This window comes from Hippocampus bargibanti, linkage group LG15 (genome assembly GCF_051943395.1).
Source record: "Hippocampus bargibanti isolate YZ-2025 linkage group LG15, ASM5194339v1, whole genome shotgun sequence".
Taxonomy (NCBI): Eukaryota; Metazoa; Chordata; class Actinopteri; order Syngnathiformes; family Syngnathidae; genus Hippocampus; species Hippocampus bargibanti.
Window position 1 is genome coordinate 6,329,717 of NC_142748.1, and position 12,164 is coordinate 6,341,880.

The 12,164-nt window shown below is 40.8% G+C and overlaps 3 protein-coding genes across 4 annotated transcripts; 2 read left to right on the forward strand and 1 right to left on the reverse strand.

Annotated features, from left to right (window-relative positions):
• Positions 1 to 13: 13 nt before the first annotated feature.
• phf5a (PHD finger protein 5A) lies at positions 14 to 1,200 on the reverse strand. The gene is made up of 4 exons (XM_089015611.1): positions 1,070 to 1,200; positions 768 to 791; positions 301 to 467; positions 14 to 224 (listed from the first exon to the last, which is right to left on the reverse strand). Exons 1-4 carry the CDS (start codon positions 1,119 to 1,121, stop codon positions 135 to 137), a joined length of 333 nt encoding a protein of 110 aa, XP_088871737.1. The 5' UTR covers positions 1,122 to 1,200; the 3' UTR covers positions 14 to 134.
• Positions 1,201 to 1,614: 414 nt separating this feature from the next.
• On the forward strand, positions 1,615 to 9,360 carry aco2 (aconitase 2, mitochondrial). The gene is made up of 17 exons (XM_089016168.1): positions 1,615 to 1,676; positions 2,523 to 2,665; positions 2,774 to 3,032; positions 3,104 to 3,196; positions 3,275 to 3,433; positions 3,791 to 3,941; positions 4,038 to 4,142; positions 4,241 to 4,332; positions 5,178 to 5,283; positions 5,362 to 5,519; positions 5,595 to 5,668; positions 6,668 to 6,779; positions 7,334 to 7,612; positions 7,693 to 7,884; positions 7,969 to 8,101; positions 8,174 to 8,295; positions 8,377 to 9,360. Exons 1-17 carry the CDS (start codon positions 1,641 to 1,643, stop codon positions 8,506 to 8,508), a joined length of 2,346 nt encoding a protein of 781 aa, XP_088872294.1. The 5' UTR covers positions 1,615 to 1,640; the 3' UTR covers positions 8,509 to 9,360.
• A 291-nt stretch (positions 9,361 to 9,651) lies between these two features.
• csdc2a (cold shock domain containing C2, RNA binding a) lies at positions 9,652 to 12,103 on the forward strand. 2 transcript variants are annotated; one of them, XM_089016174.1, is made up of 5 exons: positions 9,652 to 9,830; positions 10,042 to 10,077; positions 10,768 to 11,055; positions 11,410 to 11,532; positions 11,719 to 12,103. In XM_089016174.1, the coding sequence occupies exons 3-5, from the start codon at positions 10,790 to 10,792 to the stop codon at positions 11,879 to 11,881; spliced, it is 552 nt and encodes a 183-aa protein (XP_088872300.1). In that variant the 5' UTR covers positions 9,652 to 9,830; positions 10,042 to 10,077; positions 10,768 to 10,789; the 3' UTR covers positions 11,882 to 12,103. The 2 variants fall into 2 exon arrangements, with proteins under 2 accessions (XP_088872300.1, XP_088872301.1); XM_089016175.1 differs by having other exon boundaries at positions 10,045 to 10,077.
• The last annotated feature ends 61 nt before the right edge of the window (positions 12,104 to 12,164 follow it).

The window sequence follows — 12,164 nt, forward strand, 5'->3', positions numbered from 1 at the left end:
AATCACACAGTCATATGAAAGAGCTTTTATTGAAATCATTTAACAAATTGAGGTCACAAAATTGTTGCCAGAAACTTAAAAAAAGCACTTTTTGGAACTTCAAGACTAAAAAGGAAGACAGGATGTTGGTGTCTTCACCTCTTCTTGAAGCCATATTTCTTCCTTTCGTAGAACAGATCTGTTTTGGAGCTTCCCAAATTCACAATCTTGGGACAGCCATCTCTCTGAAGAAAGAAAGAGAGCGTCAGTGGATTTTCCAGTGTGTCCGAGAAGGGAGTAAAAAAAAATATGACAACTGACATCTTTCTCCTGGATGGTGCACTCTTTACAGTAGTAGGCGTCGGACACTCCTGGCCCTCCACAAATGACGCAGCGTCCCTGGTAGGAGCCATAGTTGCACTCGTCGCAGATACGGACCAAGGTGCATGGTCTCACGTAAGAATCACAGATGACACATTTGCCATCGCCTAAAGAGGGGAAACGTGTACAGTACAGTAAGCATTTTGCTCTTTAGACCACGCAGGGAATCATATTTATTCATTTCATAATATTTAATAGAAACGATTGGATTTATGAAAACAAAATGCATTCCGTTCGATTTTGCTGTGTTTTATTTATGAAATTTTTGCTGCTGAAAAGATACGTGAAGAACGACTTCAAATGTTAAGTCCAGTCAAACATTTTCTACAATACATTAAAAAAATAGACAAACATATCAACGATGTGGTTACACACTATAAATTAAGATAATTAAGAAAAATACTCACATTTTTCACAAAGTCTCCCGATGGCTGCAGAATAAGAAAAAAAAACTTAGTCAATTGTTCATTCGCTTTATTTAGTCAGACACGTCTCTTCGACATATTAAAGCATGTTTTCGTCTAAATTAGGCATTTAATATTATCATATTCATGCAGACATTATAACACGCTAACACCGGTGCTAAGCGTCAATGAAGTCCATGATGCGACTATTAGCAAATGCCATTATCATGCAGTAAACATGTTCAAGATCGGACAGTTAAAAACAGTAAGATGTTGTATATGTCGTATCAATGAATAAAACATACCAACGCCGGCTTGCTTTCGACAGAAAATCAAATCTGGATGATGTTTTGCCATTGCTAGCTAGCGTACTCCGAGCGAGGCAGCACCGTTTTCAACTTTCACCTTTGAACCCGCATAACATGTTCGTTGATTTCAAATTACCGCCACCCAGTGTCTGAAGTGAGAATAGCAATTACATGTGCTGTATTTGATGGTCACGTTTTAATGTATTTGTTTTCTATAATTATAAGTGTATTATATTAGAGACAATTTTACGTGTTTGCGGTGTTATGAAATATACTATATGGTGATATGATGTAGTAAACGAAAACCACGGCTGCGAACGCCCAAATCCTATCAGGTACATAAAAAAATAACATCACGGTTCAAATAATTTACAAGATATATTCATTTAAAAGGTTGGTCCACTATATTAATAAATTAAAATTGAAATTTTTTTTTAATAGAAAGATTTGATAACTACATACAGTAAGTATGAATAAATTGTTGTTTCGTTCTTTAAGGACTGATAACTCTTGCCATTTAAATTTGCTGACGTCATTAGAAATCGCCACATCTTTGTCAGTGAACAAAATGGCAACTTACTGTCTCACCGTCGCGCGGCTGCAGGTATGAGTCACATTTGCTTATTTTCGTATGTCCCCCAGGATGGGTAGACTGTCATGTTAATGCTTTGTATTTTTCTCCCCGATCGGTGTGCGTCCAAAACAATAGATTGCTTTCGCGTCGTATTCTCCCTTTCGTAGCCGATTGCAGCTAGCTAGCTGGGTCATCGTGTCCCTCTGTGCGCAGTCAGAGGGCAACGATTTGCATCCAACTGACTTTTTGGTAACAATACATGCATTTATTCTAAAATCAGTCATTACTAAGTCTTGAATATAAACCCGTATATAATATGTTTCATATAGTCCTCGGATTTCAATTTAATTTGACAAGGTTAACCACAAGGTTAGACGGACAGGAGACCAAATGTATTTACAGTTGTACAGCGAGCTACATTCAAGTCGGCCTTAATAAGGTAAATCAGTTTCTACCAGAACAGCTAAATGCATCAGCTTAGAAAAAGCAATTTGTCTGTCTTTCTGAGTAATCTTTTTGGTGTAAAGAGGAAATTACATCCGAATGAACGTCTGAACAAATGCTTGATTTATGGGTGGCAGGTGCTTTTGTTTGCGCCTGTTTACAGGAAAACAAAGTCATCTAAAAACCGGTTTTGTTACAATGCAAAAATACACAGAGCCACAATGAAATGAAATCCAGAAAATGGATGAAAGAAGATAAACAATTTTGATAAAGTTATGTCAAGTGTACATGTAAAAGTATGCATTCGTAATTTTTACTATTGTGATAAAAGTTTTATTCTCATTGTAGTTACCACTGTCCTGCATTTAGCACCTGTTCTGTAACCAATGACATTTTCTTTCCAATATATGAATGTCTCTCTCCTGTCCCCAGCTTGCTCTTGGGCATGGCGCACGCCGGCTGCATGTAGCGGCCGCTTACAGAGCTAAGGCCCAAGTGTCCATGAGCCGCTTTGAGCCCACCTCCTTTGTCAGCTATGAAAAACTCCAGTCCAATGTTGATGTTGTACGAAAGAGGTTAGCGTCCACCTGCATCTTTTTCTGCCAACTGGAAGACATAAAGGGAAAAAAAAATGTCTTCCTGTCTCCTAACAAAGAACACCTGCTCTCATTCTTGCAACTCAGACTCAACCGACCTCTCACCCTGTCAGAGAAGATTGTATACGGCCACCTGGATGACCCCCACAACCAGGAGATCGATCGCGGGCGTACTTACCTACGCCTGCGTCCCGACCGTGTGGCCATGCAGGACGCCACCGCGCAGATGGCCATGCTCCAGTTCATCAGCAGCGGCCTGCCGCAGGTGGCGGTTCCCTCCACCATCCATTGCGATCACTTGATCGAAGCCCAGATCGGCGGTGATCAGGATCTGGCCAGGGCAAAGGTGAGTCGACGCGGATTCTGTGGGAAAGAGTGGGTGACAATAAGACGTCATGATTGGTCATTTCAAACCAGGAAGTAAACCAAGAGGTCTACAACTTCCTCGCAAGTGCCGGTGCAAAATACGGAGTTGGTTTCTGGAAACCGGGTTCTGGGATCATCCATCAGGTAATGCCTTGTGATGTCATTTGGACTTTTAATCAGATTGCAACTGTCATTTTTAGCTGAGAAATATTCTTTGTTTAGATCATTTTGGAGAATTACGCCTATCCTGGTGTGATGCTCATCGGCACAGATTCCCACACACCAAACGGTGGCGGACTCGGTGCCATTTGCATCGGAGTCGGAGGCGCTGATGCTGTGGATGTCATGGCAGGGATCCCCTGGGAGCTCAAATGTCCCCAGGTCAACAGAGTTTTTTTTCCAATGATCCTTCCTTGTATTGTATTTCAATTTATGTAATTTATTTATTTATTTATTTATTTATTTATTTATTTTTATTTTTTTTATTTTTTATTTTTTTATATTTTTATTTTTATTTGTATTTATTGTTTGTATTTTTATTTTTATTTGTATTTTTATTTATTTGTATTTATTTGTATTTTTATTTTTATTTTTATTTTTATTTTTATTTTTATTTTTATTTTTTTATATTTGTGTTTTTATTTTTATTTTTATTTTTATTTATTTGTATTTATTGTATTTATTTGTATTTTTTTTATTATTATTTTTTTTTTATTATTATTATTTTTTTTATTCTAGGTGATTGGTGTGAGGCTGACTGGCTCCCTCTCCGGCTGGACGTCACCAAAAGACGTCATCTTGAAGGTAGCTGGCATCCTGACGGTGAAGGGCGGCACCGGCGCAATCGTGGAGTACCACGGCCCGGGTGTTGACTCCATTTCCTGCACTGGTCTGCTTCTTTTAAATACATTTTTTTCCAAAATGCATTAAAAAGACATTAAAATAAATTCTCTTGTATGAACTCACTGTTGTTGTTTACACGCAGGAATGGCCACCATTTGCAACATGGGAGCGGAAATCGGCGCGACGACTTCAGTCTTCCCCTACAACCACCGCATGAGGACTTATATGGAGAAAACCGGGCGTGGACGTATGTGATGTGCCGTTTTTTTTTTTTTTTTTTTTTTTGCAACAGGAATGTGTGTTTTGATTTAAATATTAATATTTTGTCCCTGTACCCCCCGTCAGAGATTGCTGCTTTGGCTAATGAGTACTCGGATCTGCTGGTGCCAGATAAAGGTTGCGAGTACGATCAACTCATTGAAATCAATCTGGATGAGGTCAGTGTCCATTTTGAAGATGATATTTCTTATCTGATAAATTTCACATGGATGGATTGGATTTTAGAGTCAATTATCAGCACTGTACAAATGTACAAAAATGTGTCCACTCCAGTGCCAGGGTTTTTGTCATTGTCACTCGAATTCCAGGACCCACAGAATATTGAGTTATAGGACTACATAAATATTCAATACAGCGTTAGAAAGATTAGACTCTCTTCTTTCATCAGAAAAGAGTTACTTCCTAAATTATATTGGTCTGGAGTTATATGAGCTTGAAATTGGGGCAACTGTCCAAAATACAATGCAATACATCCATATTGATTTATATAGCACTTTAACAACGGCTGAAGCTGGAACAAAGCAGTAACATGGGAAAAAAAGGGAAATGCTGCCCCCTTATGAAAAGGAAAAAACATTGCCAGAGGTCTGGTCAGCGCTTTATTGGCACCCAAGTGTGGAAAAAAAACAAAACGAATTCAGAGTAGCGTTCCACGTCACACTTTTCAATTCCGAAATAAATTTGGGAATGGTAGCAAATGAGTCGAAAAGGCTGACCTATTCCGACCTGCGTTATCTTTTAAGACTTTTTGAAGATACAACCTTCTCCCAATAACAGACCGTTCCATGATCAATACAATGTGACTTGTGTAATTTAATCAGTCAATCAACTTTATTACTTTGGCCCAACTGCATACAGTTAGTTACGTAGATTACATTTGTAAGCAAACTTAAATGTAAATAAACCACAAAAAAGTGACATTTTATATTCCTGATTTACTTTTTTTAGCTGAAATGACACAAAAAAAATATATTCATATATATTATTTTTTTTTTTTTGTCAGCTAAAGCCCCACATCAACGGTCCATTCACCCCTGACTTGGCTCACCCAGTGTCCGAAGTGGGTTCCGTTGCCCAGAAAAACGGTTGGCCACTGGAGGTTAAAGTTGGTATGTATGCCAAATTGTTTGTTTTAGAACTATATTCGCAAAAAAAAATATTAATGTCCACATCTGGGTTGGTTTTAGGTCTGATTGGCAGCTGCACCAACTCCAGCTATGAAGACATGGGCCGCGCCGCCTCTGTAGCCAAACAGGCTTTGGATAAAGGCTTGAAATGCAAAGCTCAATTCACCGTCACCCCCGGTTCGGAGCAGATCCGCGCCACCATTGAAAGAGATGGTTACGTGAGTGGCGTTCGGGGAACTACTTTTATATTCCGTTGCTGATCACGCAATCTTAGCGTGATTATTTTGATGTAGTCCAAGATCCTCGGCGACGTCGGAGGTGTCGTGTTGGCTAACGCTTGTGGGCCTTGCATTGGACAGTGGGACAGGTCAGAAAAAAATTTACAATTCACAGTTTATTACGCTTTCACAGGTCCGTACGGTCAATAAAAAGAAAAGAACGCACACAGCTCACTTTTACATCTGTTAATATACTGGAATAGGTTCATTTTAAAATAACCAAAACTAAATGAGTACAAACGCTCCCCTACTTACGAACATTCAAGTTACGAACAACAGTACACACAAACATTTTTTTAGAGTAACATATGTAGTCTTCTCTCCAGTTGTACATGTACATATTTTTATAGCAAAGCGGGTTACTTATACAAATACTTATATAAACCTTAAACACTCCCCAATTTATGACTGCAATACGTTTCAAACGGTCGTTCACAAGGTAAACATGTATGTAACTTGCTTCATTGCTATATTTTGAATGGAATGTATGTTAATAATAATAATAATAATACATTTCATTTATAAGCGCCTTTCAAAACTAGATTAACAGTCACCCAAATAGAACTGTATAGTGCCTCTTTGCAAATTTTTTGATGATGATACTAGTGCAGCGTGTTCTACCGGAAACTAATTCCTTGTGTGTTCTACATACTTGGCAATAAAGATGACTCTGGTTTATATAAGTATTTTTAAGATTTATATAAGTATGTTTAAGGCTTGTATAAGTAACCTGTAGTGGTTTGTTCTGACAAATAAACATGTAACAAAACATATGCTCGATAAAGATATGTAGAACTGGAGAGAATACTACATATGTTACTACAAAAATGTTTGTATGTACTGTTGTTCGTAACTCGAATGTTCGTAAGTAGGGGAGCATCTGTATAAATATTATTCGAAAACATTTACTGATTTAATGGCACCAAAGTATAAGAAGGACTCAAATTTGAATTGGATGTCCATCTGAAAAACACAATGTAAAATTTTACGTACTTCTCTAAAATGGTACCAAGGATGTACGGTCCCGAAAAATGTGTTTTAAAAGTGTTTTAAGGCTTTGACGCTGGCATTTGTTTGTTTGATTGAAGGCGCGATGTGAAAAAAGGCGAGAAGAACACCATCGTCACCTCTTTCAACCGGAACTTCACCGCCAGGAATGACGCCAACCCCGCAACGCACGCCTTTGTCACGTCCCCCGAGGTAAAATAAATCAAAAGTTGCGATGTTTTCTCAAATCGGATCGTTACAAAATATTACCTTTGCTCATTTCGCACACATATACTGACACTCCCCAACTTACGAACGAGATACGTTCGTAAGGTGAATTTGTTCGTAAGTTGCTTCAGTGCTATATTTTGTATGGATGTATGTTGAAGTCAAACACTGAACGGGGAAGTTTAAAACACAGACGCGCTAATAGTCACACAGACTGTAGTACAACGACATATATCCTTGGGCTTCAGTAAGCGTGCCAGCAGCCATTACTTTTTGTTATGCATCGTGTTCTCCTGGAGCGTCAACTGGGAAGAGGGATTTCTTCCCCGCCCACATACTATACACGGCCAATCGCAAGCGAGCTCGGACGGAAAAAGGCGTGCAATAGAAAATCTAGCTTACAGCATCTCTGTCTGAACATTTTTTAACATACCTACAAAAATGTTCGTATGTACCGTAACGTCGTAACTTGAATGTTCGTAAGTTGGGGAGCGTCTATACAAACAAAAACAAAACCAACTTGGGGGGATTTCTTGTAGATTGTCACAGCCTTGGCCATCGCCGGAACTCTCAACTTCAACCCCGAAACCGACTACCTGACAGCCCCCAACGGCGAGAAATTCAAGTTACAACCGCCCAATGGCGACGAGCTCCCCTCCAAAGATTTTGATCCGGGTCAGGACACTTACCAACACCCGCCCGCCGACGGCACCGCCCTCAAAGTGGACGTCAGCCCCCAAAGTAACCGACTGCAGTTGCTGGAACCTTTTGACCAGTGGAGCGGCAAAGACCTGGAGGACCTGAGAGTTCTTATCAAGGTGGGAAAAGTTCACTCTTTCGGGGACGGCGGACATTTTGTTATTAGGTTGTGTGAAAACGACGTTGTGACTGGTCGCAGGTCAAGGGGAAATGCACCACGGATCACATCAGCGCCGCCGGGCCTTGGTTGAAATTCCGCGGCCATTTGGACAACATTTCCAATAACATGCTGATCGGCGCCGTCAACAGCGAGAACGACGCTATCAACTCGGTGAAGAATCACCTGACGGGGGAGTACGGGGGGGTCCCCGATGTAGCCCGTCACTACAAAGTAAGAACAAAATGTCTTTTTTTGTTTTGTTGTTTTGCTATGCGTTTGTGACCAATAAGAACTCGATCTCGGCATTGCGTGCAGGCCAATAGCGTGTCATGGGTGGTAGTAGGAGACGATAACTACGGTGAAGGTTCCAGTAGAGAGCACGCAGCGCTGGAACCAAGACATCTTGGAGGAAGAGCCATTATCGTCAAAAGCTTCGCTAGAATCCACGGTACGCCGCCATCGCCCTTGGAAGCATGACTTTTTGGAGCATGTGGCTAATATTTAGATTTTTGTTTTGTAGAAACGAATTTAAAGAAACAGGGCCTGCTGCCGTTGACATTTAGCAACCCGGGAGATTACGATAAAATCTGCCCCGATGACAAAATCTCCATTAAAGGACTGGAAACGTTCACACCCGGAAAGGTAAGTTGCTACGTTTTCAAGATGGAGTCAATTTTTCTTCGCCGTAGCCCCATTAAAGCATCTCATTTTCTCTTATATTAGCCTTTGAGCGCCGTTGTGAAGCATAGCGACGGTACCAAAGATATCCTGGAACTCAACCACAGCTTCAACGAAACGCAGATCGAATGGTTCAAGGCCGGTTCGGCTCTTAACAGGATGAAGGCGCTGCAGTAGTGAAAGGGATGGCGAGGACGGCGGGTGATTTCGGATGGGGGAGGAAACTTGTTAAGTCATCTGCATCAGACTGAAGGTTCGGTCGGGTATACCCCGCAATTGCTCCGCGGTCATGCCCGGACATCACAATATATGACATTTTTAATGTTTGTGTGAGCTACGCTGGCCAGTTAAGCTTTCAACTCGCACGTGACAGATTGCCGGCATTGCCAAATTTCTGTTACCGCTCAGAACTGGATCTTCTCCAACTTGATCCGATTTGTTCTGCTATGACGCCGTTGTGCATGCCACATTTTCACGACAGCTTTGTGTGTGTGTTTGTGTCAGTTACGCCGACTGAAATTTTCGAAACTATTTCATCAGATTTGTGAGATCCCCGAAGAATGATATCAAACCTCCGTTTTAGGAATATCCTTTTGATTCTGTTGGTTTTTAAGGATTGAATGTGAAGGAAGAAAAAAATTGACAGCTCTTCTATTTATTTGCCATGCTCAGTCATGAAAATACTTTATGACCTGTGCTCACATAACATTGACCCCCAACCACTACACACATGAAAACTTTCCTGAGGCCTAGGAAACAAAGCTGATTTAACGCTGTTACCACTGAATTCTGTATCTAGGTAAAAACTATCCAATGGAGTGTCTGTATGTTTTTTTGCGGATGACGTGGACAGGGTATGGATCAGATTAAATTTTTTATCCATAATGGCAAAAATATGTATAATGAATTGAGGTCACCCGTAAACATCTCATTGTTATCAACTCTCTGTGTGTATGTGGTTAATTTCTCGCAGCCTCTCTGTTCTAAAAAAAACAAAATGGGTTGTAGAATAAATAATGACAAATCTCACCTCCTGGTTTCATTGGTGTGGTTATATAGTTTGCAAAATTATTTGCTTATTTTATTCTGTTCCAGGAAATTACACAACATGCCACATGTTTTTGATTTAGATGTCCCTAGTTGGCTAAACCTTGCAAAATTAACAGAAAAATATTGAAACTCCAAAAACTTCTCGACCAAAAATGTCGGCTTTTTTTATACCTCTGTTTACAATTGAAATTCTTGACCAAACTGAGCGTACCTGAAAGCATCACTCGATTGCGCTTCCTCATACGTCATTTCCGTGTGTACAGTTTCATTGTGACCGACGCATTATCCTCGTGTAGCATTCCGTTGTGAGCACGTGTGTTTTTAATATTTCAATCACGATTTTTTTTAAGTAGACCTTGATTACATTGATTATAATGGAAAATGCTTCGGTGTTTGGCCAAATCGGTTTTGAACAGGTTTCTGGAATGGATGATCGTCAAAAAAACGAGGTTTGACGATGCTGTATTTACGTTTGAAAATACAGGTGTATCTCAATTGATTTGGTTAAAATAATATTTATTATCAACAAAAATTGAGTGAATTGTTGAATATTTTTTGTAACCTCCGATTTATCAGCTCACTCCATCCCCTCCCTTCTCCCATTTCAATCTGTTTCCACATGCGTGGCTCTCATCTCACATGACATCATCATCTGCTCAGCAGCACCTTTTGATTGACTTCAGATCGCTTGTGACGGTAAGTGCGATGATAAATTTGCGATTGTAACGATGGTGGGAGGGGAAATATACTTGTATTTTTTTAATGCTCGAGTGTCGCTTTTTATGGCGGTCCAATCGCAAAAGAACAATTGAATCCTGCAAAGATTTAACATCGTTGTTCGATTCCAGAAAATAGCCAACATTGGCCTGTTTGTGTCCGTAAATCCGTCATGCAGACTATTCGAGAAATAAAAGGCAGGCCTAAAGGGGTTTTAGTGCTGTGAATTATTTAAACTGGGCTCAATAGATGCTACTGTCATGATATTTGGGGCTCTTTAAAGGACTAGTTGAAAGTTTCAAGTGTGTGTCTGTGAGTGTTGACGTGTCTGCCATACAAATGAACAGACAAACACAATGCCATTGCTTTCACTGCAATGCTTTCACTGCAATGCTTTCACAAGGGAGGAAAGAGGATGTGGGGATTCTTTTTCATGGCCTTAATAAGCCTGCTAATAAAAGATCTCAGAGCCAAGTTGTTGAATTATTTAGGTTACTTATCAAATCGGGCCATCTGACACTCTGTGTGTGTCCCCAACTGAAGACCATTGGCTCACATAAATCTTGCTTTTCATCTTTTGTTATTGTCAAGTTATCCATCACAAGAAAATATCAATGCAATATTTTGTGGATCCCCCACAATACCTTTATTTTTTTTCTTCTTCTTCAGTCGTTGCTCATGCCCGCCATGCATGGGGCGTAACCCCCGGTCCACACACCCCTTCTTGTGTGATATCGAGGAAAAGGAGACCCACGTCTCACACAACATGTCCGACGCTGACCCCTCGTCCCCGACGGGCCCCCCGCTGCCTCTGGCCTCCCCTCGCAACCAGCCTCAGATCTCTTTCCCTTTCCTGCGGGAGGGAAGCAGGGTTTGGGAGAGGGAAAGGAAACCCCCACTGCCTGGCGGAGAGATGCCTAGCCCTCTGCCGACCAAACGTACTCGCACATATTCAGCGTGAGTTGATTTTTTTGTTGTCTTTCAGCTACTTGGTGGAGAAAAAAAAGTTACAATGCAATATATACATATTAGCATTATATGTATATAGCGCTTTAACAACAGCTAAAGCTGGAACAAAGCGCTAACATGGAAAAAAGGAATTAAGCCCCCTTGTGGAAAAGAAAAAAACATTGTCAGAGGCAATGACCAGTGCTATATCGGCACCCTAGCATGAAAAATGAACCCGAACAATTTCAGGAATGGCGCTTTATGTGATATTTTAAATTCCTGAATAAATTCATGAATGGCAGTGAATGACTTAACATGCATTTGCGCATGTGCCTGACTTGCCTCCATCTTTGCTTTGTCCAGGACCGTACGAGCCAAATCGAGTCCCGTGTTTAAGGGCGTGTGCAAGAACTTTTCCCGTTCACAGGGGCATGGTTTCATTCGACCCGCTCATGGTGGAGAAGACATCTTTGTCCATATTTCAGAGTAAGTGAAGACTACTGAGTCCTGCACGGTTCTTTATTGAATCGGTATTAACCCTTTCATGGACTCTGTAACCTGATAACATGAGAAACTGTAGTCGCCGCAACCGTGAAAGGGTTAAATTGAAAACCGGGAGTGTCAATCCTCGTCCGTTCCTTTCTCATGAGGATTGTGCTCTCTCTGACACAGCATTGAGGGCGAGTACGTGCCCTTGGAAGGGGACGAGGTGACGTACAAGGTGTGTCCTATCCCCCCTAAGATGCAGAAGATCCAAGCAGTGGAAGTGGTGATCACCCACCCGAAGCCAGGAAGCAAGCACGAGACTTGGTCGGGTCAGATCATCAGTTCTTAAAACCTTCGCCGCTGTCACGCGGAAAGCAGGACGAATTGAGGTGAAGGGTCACAAATGGGTTTACAGAAGATTGAAAGTCAAACATTTCAATGCACAATTGTGCCTCAACTTGCGACTTTGAATTGAAATCGTGTTTACGCTCGGAACTCAAAAGGGTTGTATCGCAAAGCATTGTTCAGCATTGAATTTAATGGAAACACTATTAATCCGTTTCATTTCCCAATATTTTTCGTACGTGACACTATTGTGTCATGACTCCCACGATGCATCTTGAACATGCATA